Below are 23,659 nucleotides of genomic sequence, written 5' to 3'. Positions count from 1 at the left end.
TAGCAAACCTATTCCAACAAGTCTGTTCTGCTCTGAACGAACCATTTCCTAGTTATAACCAGCGATCATCACCATATATCATCTGTATGGGATTCAAAATACTGAACCAGCCTTTTCGACCATCACTACTGATATCATTGTTCCCCCAGAAAGGGTTCTTTTTTCCTGTATTTCTTACAGCTGTCTGTATTTTGCTTCCCTCCTTTTGCAGGTTTTTTGGGGGGCGGGGATGTGTGAAGGAGGGGCGGTTGGCTTTATCTGCACTTCAGTTTCTACCTTCCTGCTTGTGAAGTCTATGCTTCCTTAAAGGAAGCATGAAATTATGCAAAGCTTTCCCCCTCAGGTCCTCCCCCATTTCCCTCCCGCAGACAAACCCTCTCACACGCCTAATGAGGGTAGCCAGTGAAACTCAGCAGCTGCCTTCACTCACCCCAGATAAGCTCATAATGAGAGGCGCTGACTTCTTGGAACATTGGTCTTCCATTGTGTGGGGAGAGCCCTGCTGCAGGCGAATTCCCTCATGACGCAAGTGCCAGAGACTGCTGGCAAACATCGCCCGAGTAATATTTCACATGAGGAAATTTGGGAGAGAGAAAGAGAAAGTGGACGCTTGTAGAAGCCCACAAACACTGCCAAGCTGGGGGAAAAATATTAGTGGAAATAATTGGAATTGTAGTCCTATTCCCCCGCCCCAAGGAACTTCAAACATGGCAAGTGTCATAACAACATAATGGCCCACATAATGCAAAACAGAGCTGACACATTCAAAAAGTTACGCATATAGGCTCTCCACAGACATGTTTCTGAGATTGGCGGGAGAAATTTGCTACCTAGTTCCTTATATTGACCGTCAACTAAGATGATGTAAAATGAAATTATAATCTTAATTACCGTATTTTTCGCTCTATAACACACACCAGACCATAACATGCACGTAGTTTTTAGAAGAGGAAAACAAGAAATAAAATTCTAAACGAAATAGTGGATATATGATTTTTGTGGTTCATGCTGTGGCCACAGACATGTGATCTGACAGTGAGTTTAGAGTAGCCCAATGCAAAAATACTGAGGATCCATGTGGATCCATGCTTTGTAACCACGGAGGAGGGAAGGAAGGGGAACCATGGATCCTCTGCTCACGACTGCAGCAGATCCCCCCCCCCGCCACCCGCAGGCATTCGCTCCATAACACGCACAGACATTTTCCCTTACTTTCTAGGAGGAAAAAAGTGAGTGCTATGGTGCAAAAAATACGGTATATGTCTCTTATTCTTTCTGTGGACATTGTGTTAAATGTTTTAATTAAAAAAGAATTATGGATATACAGTGGTACCTCGGGCTAAGTACTTAATTCATTCCGGAGGTCTGTTCTTAACCTGAAACTGTACTTAACCTGAAGCACCACTTTAGCTAATGGGGCCTCCTGCTGCCGCTGTGCCGCCGGAGCATGATTTCTGTTCTCATCCTGAAGCAAAGTTCTTAACCCGAGGTAATATTTCTGGGTTAGCGGAGTCTGTAACCTGAAGCGTATGTAACCTGAGGTACCACTGTAGTAAAATATTTTAATCCACCATGTTAGAGATAGTGAGTTAAGTAAAAAATCTTACTATCATTGAAGCCAAGACCACAGGAAGGAGCCTCATAACAGGTGGGGTTACACGCCCATCTTATCCCACTATTATCTACACTTGGTTTCCCCTACCTCTTGCTTAATCTCCATATATTTTGAACTACAGCTCCCATCGGCTCCACCAGCATAGCTAAAGAGCTGGTGGGAGTTGAAGTCTAAAACATCTGGAAAGAAGCTGGTTGGGGAAATCTGTTCTAATGGCCCAGGGGTCAATCAGGGTGTAAGAACAACAAGAAGAAGAGTTTGGATTTGATATCCCACTTTATCCCTAAGGAGTCTCAAAGTCAAATTTCCCTTCCTCCCCCACAACAAACACTCTGTGAGGTGAGTGGGGCTGAGAGATGTCAGAGAAGTGTGACTAGCCCAAGGTCACCCAGAAGCTGCATGTGGAGGAGTGGGGAATTGAACCCGGTTCATCAGATTACGAGTCCTCCGCTCTTAACCACTACACCACACTGGCTCACTGGATTGCAGAGAGCTAAGGACTGTAGTGTTCTAGCAACTGGTTGCTTTCGTAGCCTAGTCACCTGGACCCTACCTGGCTGGACCTGTCTGCAACTTCTTAGGCCAGCCTTCTTCGGGGCCTTAAGGTGCACATTCTGGTTCCCCCCCCAAAAAAAATTTTTTATTGATTTTCCACAGAATTTTTTTCCCAAAACAAACAAACAAACAAACAAACAAACAAACAAACATAAAATTCCACCATAGTTGAATCAAACTTCATAACATTGTTAAGTGACTTCCTCATATTCCCCTGGTTGGATTTCAGTATGTATCATTTTAACGGTTTTCCAACACCTAAATTCTTAAAAGATTAACTTAATGACTTATCATCTTTCTTTCTAAACAATTCAACTTTAAACATGTTAATTCATCACATCAAATATTTAAATCCTAGATAATTGCAAGCTGTCTAATTAAGTTTATTTAACATATTTAACTAAATAGTCTTTAAATTTCCTCCTTTCTTCCTGGTAATCCTCCTCCTTCTGATTGCGGACTCTTCCTGTCAGGTCGGCTAGCTCCGAAAAGTCCATCATCTTCATCTGCCAGTCTTCCACTGTTGGTACTTCTTGTGTTTTCCAATTCTTGGCTAATAAAATTCTAGCAGCAGTTGTGGCATACAAAAATAATTTAACATCTTTCTTGGACAATTCCAATCCAGTTATTCCAAGAAGAAAGGCCTCTGGTTTCTTAATAAATGTATATTTCAACATTTTTTTCAGCTCATTATAAATCTTCTCCCAAAAGTCTTTCACCTTGGGGCAGGTCCACCACATATGAAAAAAGATACCTTCTTTTTCTTTACATTTCCAACAAAGATTATCACTATTATGATACATCTTTGCTAATTTTACAGGAGTTAAGTACCATCTATACATCATTTTCATAATATTTTCCTTTAATATCGTACATGCAGTGAACTTAACCCCTTTCCTCCACAATCTTTCCCAATCTTCAAACATTATATTGTGTCCTACATCTCTTGCCCAGTCTATCATTCCTGATTTAACTTAGGGTGCACGTTCTGGGTGCACACACAGAGTGGCGCAGGGTGGGTTGCTGGTGTCCAGGGTGGGGCAAGTATTGTGCCCCCCTGCTGGACTGGGCAGCTGGGGCGGAGGCGTGGGGAGGTTTGAAGCCCTCATGGAGGGAAGGGCGAGCCAGCGCAACTTCATCGGCCAGACCAGGGGCAGGCATCCCTTTGCTGGCCACATGGCTACAGTGAAGGCAGATCAGTATCAGCCTGCTTTCCCTGTACATTCATAGCTAATATGCCTGATGATTCAGAAATGTCTAGCCTTATCCGCCTCTGCCTCCATAATTCTGCCCTTAGGCAGTGCCACATTTTCCTAGCCTATAGGAGCAGCCTGGCTACTTCCCATTTGGCAAGTTAGTGTTGAGCTGGAAGGTAAGTCCTTCGGTTTCTAAAGAACCCTGAGGATCCATTGGGGAGAGAGAGGGTGAGGGTGAAGATCTGGGCAGGTCAGCAGACATTCTCGTAGATGGGTTATCATTTGTACATCTGTTGGAAAACCATATCAGTCACATGGTCACTAACAGCTGTTGCATCAGACTTATAATGAAGCACTATATACAAAGTGTATGCACGCTGGTGGTGGGGAGGACATTGGAACAGAAGATGGAAAGTGATTGTGCAGGATTCCTTGATAGGCAACAGCAAACAGATTCCAGTTTCGTTAAGGTAGAACTTTAACAAGCCTTTGGGGGGGGGGGAACAGCTCATGTGTACAGTGGTACCTCGGGTTACATACGCTTCAGGTTACATACGCTTCAGGTTACAGATTCCGCTAACCCAGAAATAGTACCTCAGGTTAAGAACATTGCTTCAGGATGAGAACAGAAATCGGGCTCTGGCGGTGCAGCGGCAGCAGGAGGCCCCATTAGCTAAAGTGGTGCTTCAGGTTAAGAACAGTTTCAGGTTAAGAACAGACCTCCGGAATGAATTAAGTACTTAACCTGAGGTACCACTGTAAAGGGCTTTGTTATGAACCTTAGAAGCTACACAAAATGGAACAGTGGTCTGAACACAAAGCAGCCTGCGCATAAGAAAAGTATCTTATGCTGTGCTGATGCATAGTGCTGAGTCTAAATAGATGAGATGGTATAATGTGCAGTACAGGATTGTGTGATGAAACTACCCTTTGGAGGTAGCAATACAGAATGTAGCCAGTAGAATAACAGAAGTCCCACACCAGTGTTCAAAGTGTTTGTGTGAAGGGGGCACAGTGTGCAAGACCCAATCCCAAACCACAGGGCTTCTTGCACTGAGGAGGTAGGGAACTTCTAACCATGTTCTAACCCCCACAGGAACGTTCAGAGAATTTAGCGTGCCCATCCACACACACTTAAAAGCTTCCTTTCAGAGCTTGCTGCCCATCACAGCATGGCTTGGGAGACATACGTGGGCTGGAGCTGCTGGGGAGAGGGCTGGCGCGCGCACACACACACACACAACTCTTCTCTCCTTACACACTTGCCCCCCAGCTGTTGCTTGAACACCCAAACAGGGCTTCTGCCAGGTCTTAAGAGGGAATGTTTCATTGAACTGATACCATAGCTAGTTATTATTAAAGCAATAACATATAAAATGAACGCAGCACCCCAAATATTAGTCTGACTTGGTTTTCCTTTGCCCTTAAGCACACACATGCAAAATCAAGGTCTATTTGATTTAGTAATAGAATTCTGTAATTTTGGGCATTGGAAAAGGGGGGGGGCTAAATGCAATTGCACCTCATCACTCATATAATTGAGAAATTAATCTTGGGTTCAGAAGGTAAATGGCCTATGTAAACCCCCCTCCCCACCTTTGTCAATGCTACTCTATGTCAAGAGCACTGGCAACTTATGGCTGGCTTCCCAAGACTGGTCCTGTGTCAAGCAAAGAGTGTGTGCCAGCCTGTGTGTGTGTGTGTGCAGGAGGGCGAGCGAATAACTAGATTTCAGTAAGGCTTTTGACAATATATTCTTTTGACATGGTATTATTTATTTATTTATTTATTTATTTATTTATTTTGAGGGCGGGATATTTCTTTATTTAAATTTTATTTAACATAATTGTTACAAACTATAAGCAAAACACTGCAAATACGTACACGCATATACACTTCAAATAAGCACATATACAGAAAAAAGGGAAAAAAGAGGAAAAAAGAAGAAAAGAAAAAATAAAGAGAGAAGAAGAAGAAGAAAAGTTGGAAGAATTTCTTCCCAAATTTATTCTACAAATATCTCAATATGAAAATAATAATAAAATTTCATTGATTGACTTCCATCACTTACACTGCACTTCCTATATACATTTTAAGCATGGTATTCTTGTGGAGAAGCTGGTAACAGGTGGATTTGGAGCTGGTTGACTGACCAAACCCAGAGTGCTCACAAATGGCTGGATGCTCATCCAGTTTGAAAGATGACACCAAACTGGGAGGGGTAGCCAGTGCTGCCAAAGACAGAATCAGGGTTCAGAGTGACCTTAACAGATTGGAGAACTGGGCCAAAACTAATAGCGCTTTATGGGAAGGAATTGGTTAGTTTAGATAGATAAATGTTGGAGAAGTTGTGCTGAAAGCGCCTCTTTGAGGTACTGGATGTGGAAATGCCCTGTAGTGTTTTCTCTCTGGGCAGAGATTACTGCAGATGCCAACTTTGATAGAAATCCTTTGCATTTGTGGATGTTCGCACACTCTTAAATTATATTTCTGTGGTGTGGGGACTAACAGAAGGACAACAAAAATGGATTCTTTTAGAAGACTTTTTAGAAAACTTTTAGAAGACATCTCAAGCAGCCCTGTTTAGGGAAGCTTTTAATGTTTAATAGGTTATTGTATTTTAGTGTTTTGTTGGAAGCCGCCCAGAGTGGCTGGGGGGACCCAGCCAGATGGGCGGGGTATAAATAATAATAATAATAATAATAATAATAATAATAATAATAATAATAATTGAAACCCTGCTGGTAGCTCACGCTGTAAGGTTGGAAGGGCATACACTCATACACTCTCTCTCTTAGGGGTTTCAAGATCTCACTACCCTTTCTATGAATGCAGGACTTATCATTGCTCAATTTTGCTGAGACACCTATTTGGACTGCCTGAATTAGTTTTATACCTTTAAAACAAGACTGGTGGGATATTGTTACTGTTAAAGTCAACTGGCGGTGGTTTGTTGTGGTGGTTAAAATTATTATTCTTATTTGTTAATTAAAATAAAAGTCATGCCAATGGAGAGAGTGAAATTACTCTGTGTGAACTGGTCCAAGCAAGCTTTTGTGCACAAATCCATGACTTAAAACTATCAGCTTTGCACTTGTGATGGCAAAACCTTATATAAGTTTCTGCTGAAACGAGGCTGTGCAAACATACGGTTGGCAGCAGCGTCTGTTGTTTAATCTGGCATGCCCACTTCCCCCCAAAGACGTCCAGCAGCCTAACAGATGAACACCTGCATAGACAGAGTTTCTTTTTCCTTTTTCTGTTTTTGGCCCAGCTCGAACTATATCCTGTTCTTACGTTTCTGTTTTTATTTAGCCCAGGTTCCTTTTTTTAAAAAAAAAAAAACATTTCCTGCCTGTGTGGTCTTTATCCTGAAACCACTTGCAACAGACTTGAATTTGCACTGGATTATTTCAAAGCCTGAGATCATTGCACTTCTCTTTGTTGCCATTCTTCTTTCTGGGTGGAAAAGTATTGCGTTGCAGCACATGGGTATCACTGTAGTTTATGGTTCAGTTTCAGAATGTTGCCAATAGGGGTGAATAAACATTTCAAATACGTTTTTTAAAATATATATATATATAAAATATCCACCTTCCTGTTTGCTTTACTTTTTGGAGTATGGTTTTAATTTCAGTTTTGGTTCATTACAACTGTTTACCTTGGATTTGTTGGCATTAGATTTTCTATTTGAGCACAGAAGTGCCTGTTTTGACAGAACGAATCCCATCCCATGAGTCACACATTGCACAGTGGCAAATCTAGGTTTTCAATGGAAAGTACGCTGATCACTGCTCCCTGAAGGGTGTACTCGCGATGTACATTTGCAAATCTATTTTGTTGCATCTGCGCTTAACATTTGAAGGTGTGGGCTGTACAGCACAATCCTGTGCATGTTTATTCAGATGGAAATAGGCCCCACTATTCCACATCCATGGAAGTGAGAGCTGGACCATAAAGAAGGCTGATCGCCGAAGAATTGATGCTTTTGAATTATGGTGCTGGAGGAGACTCTTGAGAGTCCCATAGACTGCAAGAAGATCAAACCTATCCATTCTGAAGGAAATCAGCCCTGAGTGCTCACTGGAAGGACAGATCCTGAAGCTAAGGCTCCAATACTTTGGCCACCTCATGAGAAGAGAAGACTCCCTGGAAAAGACTCTGATTTGGGAAAGATGGAGGGCACAAGGAGAAGGGGACGACAGAGGATGAGATGGTTGGACAGTGTTCTCGAAGCTACCAGCATGAGTTTGACCAAACTGTGGGAGGCAGTGGAAGACAGGAGTGCCTGGCGTGCTCTGGTCCATGGGGTCACGAAGAGCCGGACACGACTAAACAACTAAACAACAACAACAACAACAACAACATTCCACATCCCCCCCCATTCCATTTACAGAAGCCAACTGGACTGGCAATTGAATCTGGGAATTGGCACTGGCCACCATCCTCCACCAATCCAGATACCAGATGGCTAGTTTAGAGGGCACAAATCCCGCCACACGCACACACAGTCCCATCTTCCAACACCTCACCACTGCTCTCTGTCCCTTAGAATCTGATCACCAAGGCAGACGCTCCACCCTGCCGAAAGTTAGAGCCAGCCCTGTGTGCATTCAAAGAATTCCACAGGCTGAAATTGCCTTACTGTGCAGTTCAATAGAAAATTAAAGGACTGAAGGATCACCACTCTCTGTCCTGCTGCTTAAAGTCACCCTTTACAGGAGTGATGGACTGCTTACAAATGATCTCTAAACTCATTTAAATACTATGTGATTAAATTGTAGGGAGGGACAGTCTACTGTAGGTGACCTGCTACAGCCCCAAATGTGTCCATGTTAAGAAACATGCAATGGGGTCCTAGAAGACATTGTAGGAAAGAGGTGTTGGGGGCAACAACAATGGAATGGCTAGGGATTAAGTCAGGGGCTGAGGGGCTCCATAAATTGAGACCCAAAGGAGCAAGGCAAGGGTGAGGAACCTGTGGCCCTCCAGATGTTGCAAGCCTTTTTGGCTAGGGCTACCAGGAGTTGGGGGTCGCGGGTGGCGCTGTGGGTTAAACCACAGAGCCTAGGACTTGCCAATCGGAAATGTCGGCGGAGCTCACCCTGCGACGGGGTGAGCCCCTGTTGCTCGGTCCCTGCTCCTGCCAACCTAGCAGTTCGAAAGCACGTCAAAGTGGAAGTAGATAAATAGGTACCACTCTGGCGGGAAGGTAAATGGCGTTTCCGTGCGCTGCTCTGGTTCGCCAGAAGCAGCTTAGTCATGCTGGCCACATGACCCGGAAGCTGTATACTGGCTCCCTCGGCCAATAAAGCAAGATGAGTGCTGCAACCCCAGAGTTGGTCATGACTGGACCTAATGGTCAGGGGTCCCTTTACCTTTACCTTTACCAGGAGTTGGAGTCCAGAAACATCTCAAGGGTCCCCATTCCTGTTATTGTGAGGTCTTCAAAGCACACCACAGGGCAGCAGCATTGTGTCCTTTGCTGGTGCCCGGGGCACAGAGGGTAAACAAAACCCACTGCATCGGCCAAGCCTTATTGCTGCCGCTTGCCAGATGAGCGCAGGGCACAGAGGATTCATGGGGCCATGCTGCACTGCCAGTCCATTCAGTGGGGAGCCCGACTGGCCGATGTAGCACTTGGCAGGTGCAAACCCTCCTCCCCATTCTGGTTGGGTGGCCATTCAGCGAGGAGGCTGGGGGAGCGGCAGCAAGGCCAGGCCAGACCAGGCTTGGCACAGGGCTCTTTCTAAGGGGCTTTCTCACCTGTTTTAGAGCCTCACACTGGAGCTCAGTTGGTTAGAGCAAGGTGCTGGTAATGCCAAGGTTGCAGGTTTAATCCCCGTATGGGTCACCTGCATATTCCTGCATTGCAGGGGGTTGGGCTAGATGGTGCTTAGGAACCCTTCCAACTCTATGATTCTAGGTATAGATGTTCTGCACATTCCCTTACAAAGGCAAGCATCGTGCAAGTCTTTGTGAAGCCCATGCAAATATCTGAACGGGGAGTGAGTTAACTTCCTCGTCTCCTCTCGTGGCCATCAGAACAGTGCCATCCTCAGCAGAGATGTAGCTAAAAGCTTTCCTCGTCTTATCCTCCATCTTACATTTATGAAGTCAGAGGAAGCAGTGACCACAAACTGAAATTCAAGGCCCTGGCAGCACGCTCCATTTAATGTACAGTGGTACCTCGGGTTAAGTACTTAATTCGTTCCGGAGGTCCGTTCTTAACCTGAAACCGTTCTTAACCTGAAGCACCACTTTAGCTAATGGGGCCTCCTGCTGCCGCCGCGCCACCGGAGTACGATTTCTGTTCTCATCCTGAAGCAAAGTTCTTAACCTGAAGCACTATTTCTGGGTTAGCGGAGTCTGTAACCTGAAGCATATTTAATCTGAAGCATATGTAACCCGAGGTACCACTATACATATAGATGCACCTGTATTGTTTTGTCATGAAGGAAGTATGATACATATTGAGGAGGCACTGGAGTTGGGGGGGCTAACCCCCACTATTGGGGAAAAAAAAAAAGAACAAGTGGCAGACCTCTGAAAAAAAGATTGGGAGTCTCATTATGGAAATGCTTTGATTCTTGGGAAACTGGGCACACACAACAGCCGTGATCCTGCACAGTGGGGTAGCAGCTTAAAGTTAGGTGTGAGTCCCTCAGCCAGATAGTACCCACCAAGCTTGAAAACAGGGTGAAACTATTTTTGTCCTTTAAGCCAAGGATGGAGAAGCTGAGGCCATTCAGCTGTTGTTCGACTAAAAACCCCATCATCTCTGACTTTTGGCCATGCCGGCTAATGGGAGCTGAAGGAGACCTCAATTTCTCCACCCCCATGTGAAGCAAAGACCCTGCAAATGTTTAGTGGCACCATAAAAGTCCTCCCTGGCTTACAGTGCAATCTAGCCATGTCTACTCAGAAGTATGTCCTATTGAATTCAATGGGATTTACTCCCAGGTAAGTGGGGCTAGGGTGCAACTTCAATCTCATTGTCAGTTGCACCAATGGCCATGAATTAAGAACCACAGGTTTCATCCTTCTTGCCGTATTATTTTACTTATTTAGGGAAAAAAGTTGTACAGCCTGTTTAATCTCAAATCTCTAAGTGGCACGCACAGTAAAATTTTCTATAAAACAGCTGAAATCTACAGCACTGTTAAGACATGAGAATAATAGAAACAGATAAAATCAGTAAAACTTTTAAGACAAACATAGGCTAAATTCTATGCTAGGGTAGGTTTGCAGAAATAAAAGTTTTCAGCAGACATTTACTGCCGCTGCCTAAGTATTTGTCTCAAAGCACTTTTTGTTTGAAAGATTAACTTCTATTTGAAATGTTTTAGCACAGCCTAGTGGACAAACTATGTAGTTGTATGGAAACCTAGTGAGAAACCTTTGGGCACCTGAAACAGCCGGACTGCTGTCCCTCTTAGTATATTTTTTTATTATCTCCCCACCTGCTGTGAAACAATTCCCCACCTTTCCTTCATCTGCTGCTTGACCCTAATTCTGCTCCTGCCAAATCACCATTAAAATATTTGATACCTTGCTATTTCCACAGGTTTTAGACTATCTACATACCCAGGGACAATTCTCTGTCACACATCCCTTCCTGAGAATAGTCAAAAGGCCGACCTGCAAGCTCTAAAATTAGAGGCAGGTGATCACTCAGAATATTGTGGCCCACTTGGAACTTCCTTACAAAGCTGTGAGCAAATCTTGAGATTAAGATATAATCTATAACGCTTCCCCCAGCCTTGGAGAAATGGGTATATTCCCCGGGGCGGTCCCCCTCTATATTGCCGTTTAATATCAGCAGTTCCCTCCGTCTGGCAGCCTGCACCAAGCAGAGACCTGAGAAATTACTTCTGCTATCTTTGGACAGTCGTGTCACGCCAATATCCGTCAGTTCTTCGGGGTCCATAAATTGGTTGAAATGAGTGTATAGACTGTTGTCATCTGTTCCTATGCGAGCGTTGAAGTCTCCGCACACAATGGTCAGGGCAGACGGGTAAGTAGATTCGAGAGGCTCTAAAAACGCCTCTAGCTCAGCCCATGTAGCCTTGACAACGGGGTTTTTTTGGCCTGGGGGAATATAGACATTGACCAGCAAGAGAGTAGTTCTCTTGAAGCTAAGTAGAGCGGCTGTTGCTACAGAATTGCAGCTAGGTAGGGCTGTTAGAGAATGCGCCAGCTCCGTGGAAATGAAGCAAGCTAAGCCACCACTAGATCTGCCGCCCCTCAGAGATGGAGAGGCAGGCAGGTAGTGGCAGTTATACCCATTAAGAAATATAGGGTCATTCTGCCATGTCTCCTGAAAGAAGATGATGTCAAATTGCTTAAGGTAACACAAAAATTGTTGGTTATTTTTCTTGGCGTGCCAACCCGCGATGTTCCAAGACAGCACTTTTAGGCCCCGGGCCCTTCGGGGAGCTGGATCTATGACACCACCATGTCCAGCAATTCTTTGGTGTCTAAAAAAACACACCCGTTGGCTCTTTTCGGGGCTGACTGCTTGGAGAGAGTGTAGTGGTCCTCTTTTCTTGGTGATTTGGGGCTAGTTTTTGGAGTTGAAGGGGAAGCTAATTCACTCGGAGACAATTTAAGATAGCTGTGCCAGGAGCTTTGAGGTTTCACACCTTGATTTGGTCTTACTTTATTGTACATCACAGGGGGCTCAGATTGTAATTCCACGTCTACACATTTAAAGGTGCCTCCCACTGTCTTCTTATCCACCAGACATTTGGGAGATATGGGTTGCACATAAGGGTCCTTCATTGTCTCACCTTGATCATCCTTTTTTTCTAGTCTGCTTCGAAGTAGATCAAGTCTTTTCAGGATCTCAGTTTGAGCTGGGGAATGCAGTGACCAAAATCGCTTTATCAGCGAAAGTTCTTCTTCCCAAGCGGAGTCCTCACTATCCCACGTGAGAGGCCCGACGCTAGTTGGATGAGAGGCTTCCTTTTTTTCATTTGGTGCTGTTTGGTGGGGATGATCCTGCTGGAGCTTATGCTTTCTATTTCGATGGTTTTGGTGGTTGGTTTTTTCCCCTTTGTGAACTTCCATTCCTATGCTCTTGGGCCCCATCAGAGAGGTTGCAGGTGCTCTATTTTCAAATAATCTTAATAGGACTATTCTTTCTTTTTTGAATAGGTTTTTAGCTCTAAAGATGAAACTGGCCAGATTATGATCTAAAAAAGTAATCAATGCTCGTACCGAGCAATCATCTTGATGTAGATACTCTATAGCGGCTATGTCAATTGCTTTTACTACCCCCGGTAGAATGTCACTTATAATGGACAAAAAGTGGTCTATACGGTCCAACCCTGCATAAAATCTATGCGGTTTAGGGTAGTTAGCAAAGACAAGCTTTTGTGGGATTAGGACTAAACTCCATTCTCTTTTGGGACACAACATCTGTCGAACTTGGGAGGAGTGGTTCCCCTCAATAGTTTGGGTCGCCTGCTCACCTCTGTCTGCAGATTCTGTGCTGGCCATAAGAGGACTCTGGGGCGGTATAACTGCAGATGGATTAGTTCCTTTGTCCCAGCTCGGCAAGACTCTCACAAAAGCAAGTGGTTCAAAACCGTGCATCAAAAACTCCTTACATGCGGTCTGCACTCACAGTCCCTATTATCAATGGGCCTCATCAAAGCAAAGAGTCTAATAGGCCAGCGCCTGAAAGACATCGAACGACAAAACAACCTGACCATCTTAAAGAAACTGTGCCCATGGTATACCTACTTTCCCCCTTCTCATTTTGACTCTCCAGCTTCATACTTGTCTAAACTAACCATCCCGAAATACAGACGTGCCTTTACATTGGCTAGATGGGATGTTCTTCCCTCTGCTGTACTCGAAGGTCGTTACCAAAAGACTCCATTTGAAAAACGACTCTGCCCATGTGGAGATGGTAACACGGAAACAGTGTCTCACGTCCTTCTTTCTTGCCCCCTCTACAAAGACCTAAGGAATGAGATTATTACTCCACTCATTCTCTCCAACCCCGGCCGTTCATCAGACATTACACTGTATTTTCTATTATCTGATACGGAAAGTCAGATAACAGAGAAGGTCGCGAGGTACATCGAGAGAGCTGCGAAATTGAGGGCCACCATCTGAGTGACAGACTTGTTCATCCGACGGACCATCTTTTGCCTGTTCTTTTCCTCCTTTTATCTCTATTTTTATTTTTTAACTCTTGTACAGCTGTGGCCTGTTGGCTTTGCTAATAAAGTTTTGTTGTTGTTCCCTTCCTGAGAGGGACCCAGAGAAAATTACCATAAAGTAATTATTAGACAAGCTGTGATGTTTGGTGTCCTACCTCTTCTTAGCCCTCAGGCCTCTTCTTAGCACTGGATAGAGGTCAGGGCTAGTGAAGATGTTTTCCAGGTAGGGGAACCCGAGTTGACACCAATTTTCTCCTAAGCTTTATTTTATTTTATTTATTCTTTATTTATTCAACTTATACACCACCCTATGCCCAGAAGCCTACATTCATGAGCTCCCGTTGCTCGGTCCCAGCTCCTGCCAACCTAGCAGTTCGAAAGCACGCCAAAAAGTGCAAGTAGATTAATAGGTACCACTTCGGCGGGAAGGTAAACGACATTTTTGTGTGCTGCTCTGGTGTTGGTGTTCCATTGTGCCAGAAGCGGCTTAGTCATGCTGGCCACATGATCTGGAAAAACTGTCTGCAGAGTGGACAAACGCTGGCTCCCTTAGCCTGTAAAGTGAGATGAGCGCTGCAACCCCAGAGTCGTTCGTGACTGGACTTAACTGTCAGGGGTCCCTTTACCTTTATACCTGGAGGCTTACATTCATTTTTTACTTTCTGCTCATGGCAAATATCAAGAACATTAAGGGAAGCATCATCATCTTAGCAATCTGACTAGCAAAAGTGTGCTGGAGTAATGCACACCATCTGTAGAAGGAAAAATGAAGCCTTGTGCCTGCAGTGATTTAGGTTTAGATACAAGGGGTGCAAGTGGCGCTTTGGTCTAAACCACTGAGCCTCTTGGGCTTGCCGATCAGCAGTTCGAATCCCTGCAACCGAGTGAGCTCCCGTTGCTCTGTCCCAGATCCTGCCAACCAAGAAGTTCGAAAGTGCGAGTAGACAAATAGGTACCGCTGCAGTGGAAAGGTAAACGGCATTTCCATGAGTTCTGGCTTTCGTCACAGTGTACTGTCATGCCAGAAGCAGTTTAGTCATGCTGGCCACATGACCTGGAAAGCCTGAAAGCGAGATGAGCGCCACTCATACTATTTGCTTTCCTCAGTGCCACAGCCCCAATACGAATTGTACAGCCCACACTACAACTTGTAAGTTGCTTTGAGTGACTAATAAATGCTAATAACCCTGTAACATCTATGTAGTTTGGCCCTGAAAAACCATACATTTTGTGTTGCAGAAGACATCAATTTAGGATGACCTGTAAAAATAAAATTCCAACCCACCTTGTTTATTACAATGATGCCAAACCTTTTCTATGCCTCAGAATAATTTCTGAGGGGTTATTTTTATCTGATATATTATTTTTATTTCAAAGCAGAAATAGAAATAAAACATATAAAACTTATTTTCATATAAAATTTGCGTAATTTCAGAAAGAGTAGCATATACAAGAATAAAAAGAAAACCTATTTTAAGAAAAGCTTCATTCAAGTCAGAGAAAACTCGTGTGTGTGTGTGTGTGTGTGTTTGTAATATTTCAGGTGTGATAACACGTGGAAACCAAGTAAACTGACTAATGTCTGTCTAGCAAATTGCAAAACATTCAGTGTTCATAACTTACAAGCAACCTTTTTGCACATCCTAAGGGGAACAGTCAGTTGGATATCTATGAACACAGTGACATCTAGAGGCAGGTTGGAGAAATGCAAGTCTTTTAAAAATAGGATCTTGCAGCAGTACGGTTACTTCAGTATTAGAAAATGCTCAATGTCTACAATGGGCATTGTGCTGTGTATGCACCAATGCTACCATCTGCTCACCGGAGGGCATATTCCCCAAACAGCATATAATTTACGCCTTCATCTGCTCCAGCTGTTACATGTCTCTCCCTTCCAATAGTTTAACTTCACCCCCAAAGGTGAATTCATCTCCATTGTCTCCCAAGACAGACAGACACCAACAAAGAACAAGTGCCTAGGGGTGCCCAGTGTAATTTTCTAAACCTATACACACTTTGATCTTCATTTTCTTCTGCCATATCCCAACCTTGTCTTAAGAGTCTCTTTAATCTAGAAGTGTTGCACTTTGCTTTGACTATCTGCCTGTACATTTAAATCTGTAGTTGCATATGATTGGTGATACATATCTAAACTGTGCTAGCGATTTTTCTCTTTTGTCAAAACAAACACAAACAAGTGAAGATTTCCTTTCCTCTTTCAGTGCTATGTAAAATACCAACTTGTAAAAAAGAAAATAAAGAGCTTGATACTATACAATTAAAAAAAACAAAAACACCACACACCCCAAAGAGTGCAAATATCACCAAACAATTAAAGATGTCAACTCTACACACAAACGCACCTGCACAATTCACAGTATGCTGAAGCTATCTACAAGTTTCAAGTGACCTATTGCGTACCTTTGCGGGGAAACAATCTTTTCAGGAGTTCATTAAAAAAAACCTTTCTCTAAAGAAAACAAGAGTTTGGGATTGTGTGGTGAGAGAGAACATTCCCCCAACATTTGCTGCTGAATGAACCATCTGTGGGATGTACAGAAGCCTTGAAGGGAAGAATAAGCTTTTAGGCTATTTCAGTTAAAATTGGGTTTGTGGGTCCATTGGAAGAACTTTCTGCTTCTCTTGATCCATCCTTTGCTTTAGATTCTTCATGCTTTTCCACATTATTCCCACTTGTCTGGACGGGAAGGCAGAGATCAACGGTAACAGAGTTAGCCCCTTCGTCTTCCTTTACATCATTTGGAATATTCACTTTGTGTTCTTGGTTTTTTTGCAGTTGTCCATTCTGGGCGGGATACACGCTGGCAATAGCATCGTACAAAAACTGATAATCCTCCTAAAAAGGAAGGGATTCAAAGAAGGAAAAGAGAAAGCAGAATGACTATCAGCACAACGGTGTCCTATACTGTTCTTCCTATCTCAAGTGGTTTCCCTGAGCAGGGGCACGAAGGCTGGGAGACAGGCAAAGTGTGGTTGCTGGGCTTCTTAGCATCAAATTCTGCTGGTGTAAAACAGTGGGTTTTATCAAATGAAACTACAGGGCGCCCAATTTCCTAGGAAGCTCATCATGGGTTCCTTAAACAATGGCAGATACGCCTCTTTGGAAGACAGCTAGACTCTCACTACCAACTTTCCCTGCATTAATCTAGCATTGTTTGATCTATAGCAGGCAAGCTCAAAAAGCTCAACGACTTTGGTCAATCCAATAGGGAGATCACTGCCAGTTTTTTTATAGTGGCAGTAGATCGCAGTCTCTTAGGAGTTGGACATGCCTGATCTATAGCATTTAAAAATATGGGGTTTCAACATTAAAACACAGTACTTAATTACTTAAGCCGACAGAGCCAGTCTGCATTTTCACTGCACTCACATTTAATTATTTTATTTTTATTGTTTTAAGCCAAGTTTTGCTAGCCACCTTAAATCGTTTACTTTAAAAAGTAGGATATGAATATTTTAATTGATTGATTAAAGAAAGCCGCTCTGAGCCCGGCTTCGGCTGGGGAGGGCAGGATATAATTAAAGTATTATTATTATTATTATAAGAAAGAAAGAAAGAAAGAAAGAAAGAAGGAAAGAAAGAAAAGCTCGATCCATCTGCTGAACTGCAGTGATATCTGTAGTATTATTCCCAAATAACAACTCAACTTAGTTTGATCCACTTACAAAGGAGGAAATCATTGCTGGCCGGGCTCGACGGAGAGATTTCACGGTTTGGAAAACATCTATTACGCCTTCAGTCTCTGCACTTTCCAAGAGATTCAGCAAAGCACAGAATACTCCTGTTTGCTGGGCACCATCACTACAAAATGATATTCCGGGAAATCAACAGTGTTAGTCTACAGAAGCAATATGACAGAAAGTTCAGCAATGCTTTTAAATAGTATGATATAAGTGGGACCTGCAGCCAAATATTGCGGACACCACGACCGCCACAACCACCAATTTTCTGCATTTCCATCTCAACAATCAGCATTTAGTGGCCACAGAGCTTGCTCAGGCGTCATTTGGTTGTTTTGGGATATCTCCCCAACAAATAGTTATATTTCTGCAAACATTGATCCTCTTGTACTTAGGCCATGCTCTTTGGCTACATATGCAATGGTACTCAATGGCAGAATATTGGAAATACAAGGAATTGTGATATTTCATACAGAGCAGGAATAGACTATGCACAATCTCAAGACTTGCTCTAGCATCTTGCCACGTGTAGTTAATACAAGCCAAAGTACAATATCAGTAATGTAACTAGGCTAAGTTAGGAAAGACTATTACCTGGTTGAGATTACATTTTATTTTATTAATTCTTTTCAGGTCAAAGCCTGAAATATGAACATCAAAGGATATAGCCAGTTATTGAAAGAATGTTAAATTATATATATTTTTTTGCAGCATGGAATACCTAAACACATTTTCAAGATGAGAAATGAAAACCAATTGTCTAGTATGGCCAACACAGAGTGTTACTGTCGCATCTTCTTACTGGCTGCATCTGTAGCCTAACACAGCACAACAGATTCTGGCATTTTCCAATGACATTTGGGGTGTCAAAAAGCCCCTCACTGAGGTTTCTGTGTGAGAAGGGTGAGGGGGAAAAGAAAAATCTCGCTAATTTTCTCAGCAAAATTCTGCTTACAAATTTCTGCTTATCTTAGCTTATGTAACCAGTGAGATCAGCCTTAAAAGATCTGCACTCAGTCCTTTTAAAGAAAAAAAAATGAGGTTCTGGTACTCATATCATGATAACAGTGCCGTGGGCGCCAGTACAAAATGGCTGCCTTGAGAAAAAACTAAAAGAGGTGATGGTACTCCATGCCAGTGAATACCATCACAATAAACCCACTGCCCATGCTTATTCTTACCTTACGAGGGATGCAGGGGGCAGGGCACATAGAATTATAATCTTCCAGGTGTGACCACAAGGTATGAAAATGTACAGTGTGACCCAGCCCAAACCAAAGAGACGAGAGTTCTGGACTTACTACAGACAAATCAAACCGAATTCCATACCATATATAGAATGTTGAGAGAAATTGGAGAGGAAAAAATGGAAATCAAGCCTCAAAGCATGTTGCGATATCTCCAAAGTTTACACCTACCAGCAGTGAACAACAAGGGGGACATTGCTGCTCCGCATATTTGCTTCAGCTATTACATCTGGTGGTGGGAGCTTCTGTTTAAGGTCCTGGATCATGGTGACTAAGCTTTTCGGGTTCTCTGGTAGAACAAAGGTTTTCCATTTATGGTACTGGTACTGAAACACTTTTCGGGTTTCTTTCCTCTGCAAGAAACAGATAAAAGGGGAGGTTTTTCAAAAGATGACAAAACAAACCCGGAGGGAGTGGAAGTCATTTGGCTGAGAACCATTTAGAGAATGAAATTAATTGCACTCCTGTGCAGAAAGATACCTGGGGATTTGTTCCAGAGATATTGAGCTAATCCACCATTCTAATAATAATAATAATAATAATAATAATAATAATAATAATAATATTTTTTATTTATACCCCACCCTCCCCAGCCAAGGCCGGGCTCAGGGCGGCTAACAAGCAATAATAAAAACAAGTTGAATGAATACAACTTAAAAACAAGATTAAAATACAACATTAAAATATTGAAACAATAAAATATTAAAATGCAGCCTCATCACAGGAGGAGAAAGGAAAGAGGAAAAAGAAAGAGGGGGAGGGAATCAAATTGGCTCCAAGCCAAAGCCCAGGCAGAACAACTCCGTCTTACAGGCCCTGCGGAAAGAAATCAGATCCTACAGGGCCCTGGTCTCATGAGGCAGAGCGTTCCACCAGGCCAGAGCCAGTGTTGAAAAGGCCCTGGCTCTGGTTGAAGCTAATCTAACTTCCTTAGGGCCCGGGAGCACTAGGGTGTTGCTATCTATGGACCTTGATGCTCTCCGTGGGGCATACTGGGAGAGGTGGTCCCGTAGGTACGAGGGTCCTAGGCCGTGAAGGGCTTTAAAGGTCAAAACCAGCACCTTAAATCTGACCCTGTACTCCACCGGAAGCCAGTGCAGCTTGAAAAGCACTGGGTGAATATGCTCCCATGGCAGAGACCCCGTGAGAAGCCTCACTGCTGCATTCTGCACCCGCTAGAGTTTCTGGGACAGCTTCAAGGGCAGTCCCGCGTAGAGCGAATTACAGTAGTCAAGCCTGGAGGTGACCGGCACATGGATCACTGTGGCCAGGTCGGGGCGGGAAAAGTAAGGGACCTTAAGAAGATTGATAAGCAAGAGGCCTCAAAAGATTTCATAGATCACCCAAAACCTATGGTTATAGTTAGATTCCGGGGAACTGCCATCTAAAGGGGTGATTTTTAATTCCATAGTTGCATGGCCAGGTTTATTACATTTCTTAAAAATGCCCTGCTGTTCCTTATCTTAAGGTAGAGCTATGCACAGATGCCTCCAAATCCTATTTGTGGGTAGAGAAATTGTGGGGAACATTTCAGAGAATTTCTCTATAGAGATGAAGCATTCTCCAAGCACTTGTTGGGTATGGGGTTCACCATTAGCAGTGGTCGTTGCAAAGCTTATTTCTCACACATTCCCTTTTTATTTTCTTTTTTGCTGCTAATGCCAGCAGCAGCAGCAGAAAGCCTAATTCCCATTTTGCTTCCTACACAATGTCCCAGACACAGTGTCATTCTGGGGCATAAAGAAAAACCGTGGGAAATATCTGAAGAAAGCTCTACCAAATGTCTCTCTTTTCTAAAAGAAAACAAGAAAACATCTTTGGGAATTCTACCTGGGGGGCAAATGGCTTCTGAAAAGTAATCAGCTATGCTTTAAAGTTGTTATTGCTGTCTGTATATGGGTAACATGGAAGTAGAGAGACTCTTTCTCCAGAAATCTAAAGTCAGTGAGAAGGCGGGGTCACTTCTGATAGTCTAGAGTACCGTCATTCTATTTCTTCTATTGCTTTATACTGTTTCACATAATTAAGTTGAAGAATAGGTCCCACGTTGTAGACAGCTGTTAAAAGAATGTCTGAAAATGTTGACTACCACTTTCAAAACTCTCTTTCTAACTTGATCTGCCTCCATTCCATGTGGAACCAATGGAGCATCAGGACATAAAATAATCCCAGCTGAATGGGATCAGGCCAAGGACCATCAAGTCCAGCTTCCTGTTCCCACAGTGGCCAACCAGATACCTAGAGGAAGCTGCACAGGCAGGACCTCAACAGCCACATCCTTTGCATGTCGAGGTCCCCAAACCACCCCCCCAAATAACTCACAACTCACACAGAATTTTGTTTAAGGTTTTTGGCATAATTTTGGCCACAACTTTATTAAAATACATAAATGTGAGTGGTTGCTTAGGCATTGGTTAAGACTATCTGTCCCCCTGCCTTGGGACAGAACTGACTTCTGGATTCCAGCGAAAGCCAGTAAGGGAAAACAATGTTGGGGAGAAATGGAGCTGAGCCACAGGCCCTCACCTCTCCCCGCATGCTCCCCGGGCCTTGCCGGCCCTAGCCCCATTCCAGGGATTCGGACGAAAGCACAGCAAGCCCCTGGATTCCTTTAATGGAATTATCTTTCCGCAGCAACCTTGGAGGGGCAGGCCCAGCCAATCCTAACCCCTCCTCCAACCAATTGATAACCAATGCCTAACCGCAACCTTACAAGTTGTGACGATTTGCTACGCAGTAGGCAAAAACCAAATCGCCCAGCCAATCAGCCAGATGGACAAAATACCTACCAGGCCCCTGCCCCAAAAGCAGACAACCCCATGACAGGCATAGCAAGGTCAGTGCAAAACTCCTGAAATTAGGGCGGGTGATCTGGGGCACGCAGTGAAAGAGAAAGCTCAAAGCCGTGTGCACAGAATATAAAAGCTTTGATCCCTCCGACCAAATTGGCAACATAGAAATTACCCCAGCAACCCAACCATCCAATTATTGCCCCAGGCAATCTTTCTAACCCTGCCTAGCAACAGAGGGGTGGCCTGGCAGACCCCACCGCAACACGTGCTCTCCATGAGGGAGAACACGATTTGTGTGTCCCAGATGGCTTTTGCATTTAGGCATTGCCACTGTGCTGTGGCTTCTCACCATAGAGAGCAGCTTCCACATCACAAGACAAATGCCTGGCAGGTGTAAGGAATGAGAATATGGCTCAGGTATGCCCCTATTTTGTTATTGCAAAGTCAGAAATATGGTTCAGAATGGCATAATTATATTACAAATGCAACAGCCTGGCGCACAGGAGAAAGTGAATGGCAGCCCTTTTCATTTTCTCTCTTAATTTTTTGAAAGTGAAACAAAAAGGGGGAATTGGAAAGAAATCCAGTCCTTGTGTATTTACCTTAACGTGTGTTACATCAAAGGTACGGACAGTATAACTGGAACAATGGTTGACATCCTTCAGTTCAACCGCAATACCATCATAGGTCCTCTTTTCGTCTCCCCAGTACTGTGCAGAGAATTCCTAGAAAACGAAGAAAAGCAAAAAAATCACTGGTTCCCAGCACTATAGGAATATGTAGGGGATGCACTTGGAAAGAAGAGATGAGAGTGTCAAATCAGTATTCCATTGCTATTTGTCCCAAAAAGACAAGCAAAAGCCTTTGGTGAGAGTAGCAGAAAAAAAATGAGTTTTGGTATTTCTTAGGAGGAGACACCATGCCATATTGCAGACTCATAAAGACTAACCTGTGTGTCATCTTTCAGCTCCGTCAGCATAGCGATAACTTTCACTTTTCTTTGATACACCATGTTCCAGAAGTCACCAATGGTTTCTGGGAGAGGCCCTTGGGTTGCTATCATTGCATTTTGAAGCCAGTAACCCTTTAAAAAAAGAGAGGAAGAGAGAAAGACCTGAATTTGTTGCAGATAAATGGGTGGTGGGGTGCATGACGCCACACAGAGATTGATTTCATACCAAGTTAAGGGGGAAATCCAATCTTTTAATTTTCCTCTGTGTAATATAAACCAAATTCAGGGCAACAGCTGAATAGTCATCTGTAGTTCAGTTGGGAGAGATCAGTAGAAAACATTTAAAAACTTGCATATTGTTCTGCACCTTCATTTGCATGTCAGGCATTTAGTTGCCATTAGTTTTGTTTATTTTTTAATGGCACGTTGTGGTTTAGTTTTGAAAAAGTAAGTGGTAATAACTTATCATTTTGTGCAGCTGGAATGGAACCTTGGCTATAAAGCTGGCACTTAAAATGCAAACCAAAACCCAGACCTCATCTCTTGGTTGCTACTTAAAAACTGGTTCTGTGTTTAAAATGACTTTAAAGGTAAAGGGTAAAGGGACCCCTGACCATTAGGTCCAGTCGCGGACGACTCTGGGATTGCGGCGCTCATCTCGCTTTATTGGCCGAGGGATCCGGTGTACAGCTTCTGGGTCATGTGGCCAGCATGACTAAGCCGCTTCTGGCGAACCAGAGCAGCGCACGGAAACGCCGTTTACCTTCCCACCTATTTATCTACTTCCACTTTGATGTGCTTTCGAACTGCTAGGTTGGCAGGAGCAGGGACCGAGCAACGGGAGCTCACCCCGTCGCGGGGATTCGAACCGCCGACCTTCTGATTGGCAAGTGCTAGGCTCTGTGGTTTAATCCACAGCGCCACCAAAATACGCTATTCCAATGGACAATAGTTACATCAATGTGACTTAAAATCTATGAGACGGATATGTTATCCAAACATACATACAGTTATATAGGAAGCGTTGATATATTTGTTGGGCTCCTCGCATTCGCTCTCCTCGTCTGAATCCTCATCGTTGGAATCGTGCTCACTCTCTCGGCTGCCCTCCTCTTCACACTTGAACAGAACTCTGTTAGAGTCATCTGCAGGGCAAGAAAGCCAGAACAAAGGATGCCATTTAGATAGTTTCCAAGGAGTTAATGTCAACCCTCTGTCACAGAAACCAAGTGTGTGAAATCTACAGTTATTTCTGCCTCCTCAAATACTCACATGGAAGGACTGTGGAACTCCGATTTTTACTTTTATTTTCATCTCTGTTAGCTGCTCTCTGTGTCTGCCAATTCCTGTATGAAGGCAGTCGCTAAAGAAATTAAATATAGAAGAGATTATTAAGTAGAAATGCTAAATAATCACTCAGCGTTC

At 43.5% G+C, this 23,659-nt stretch overlaps 1 protein-coding gene across 3 annotated transcripts in view; it reads right to left on the bottom strand.

The window, feature by feature from the left end:
* Positions 1-14,930: 14,930 nt before the first annotated feature.
* Positions 14,931-23,659, bottom strand: part of PTPRC (protein tyrosine phosphatase receptor type C) — an 82,426-nt gene continuing 73,697 nt past the window's right edge. For all 3 annotated transcript variants that reach the window (XM_053391503.1, XM_053391504.1, XM_053391505.1), the window contains 7 exons: positions 23,507-23,597; positions 23,243-23,379; positions 22,232-22,366; positions 21,885-22,007; positions 18,662-18,843; positions 17,229-17,364; positions 14,931-16,398 (listed from right to left, as the gene is read on the bottom strand). In XM_053391503.1, coding sequence (XP_053247478.1) covers positions 16,126-16,398; positions 17,229-17,364; positions 18,662-18,843; positions 21,885-22,007; positions 22,232-22,366; positions 23,243-23,379; positions 23,507-23,597 — 1,077 coding nt within the window. In that variant the 3' untranslated portion in view covers positions 14,931-16,125. The remainder of the gene's footprint in view (positions 16,399-17,228; positions 17,365-18,661; positions 18,844-21,884; positions 22,008-22,231; positions 22,367-23,242; positions 23,380-23,506; positions 23,598-23,659) is intronic.

The sequence above is a fragment of the Podarcis raffonei genome, chromosome 6 (assembly GCF_027172205.1).
Source record: "Podarcis raffonei isolate rPodRaf1 chromosome 6, rPodRaf1.pri, whole genome shotgun sequence".
In the NCBI taxonomy this organism is placed as follows: Eukaryota; Metazoa; Chordata; class Lepidosauria; order Squamata; family Lacertidae; genus Podarcis; species Podarcis raffonei.
Note: the sequence above shows the minus strand (reverse complement) of the source record. Positions and strands in the feature narration are given on the sequence as shown.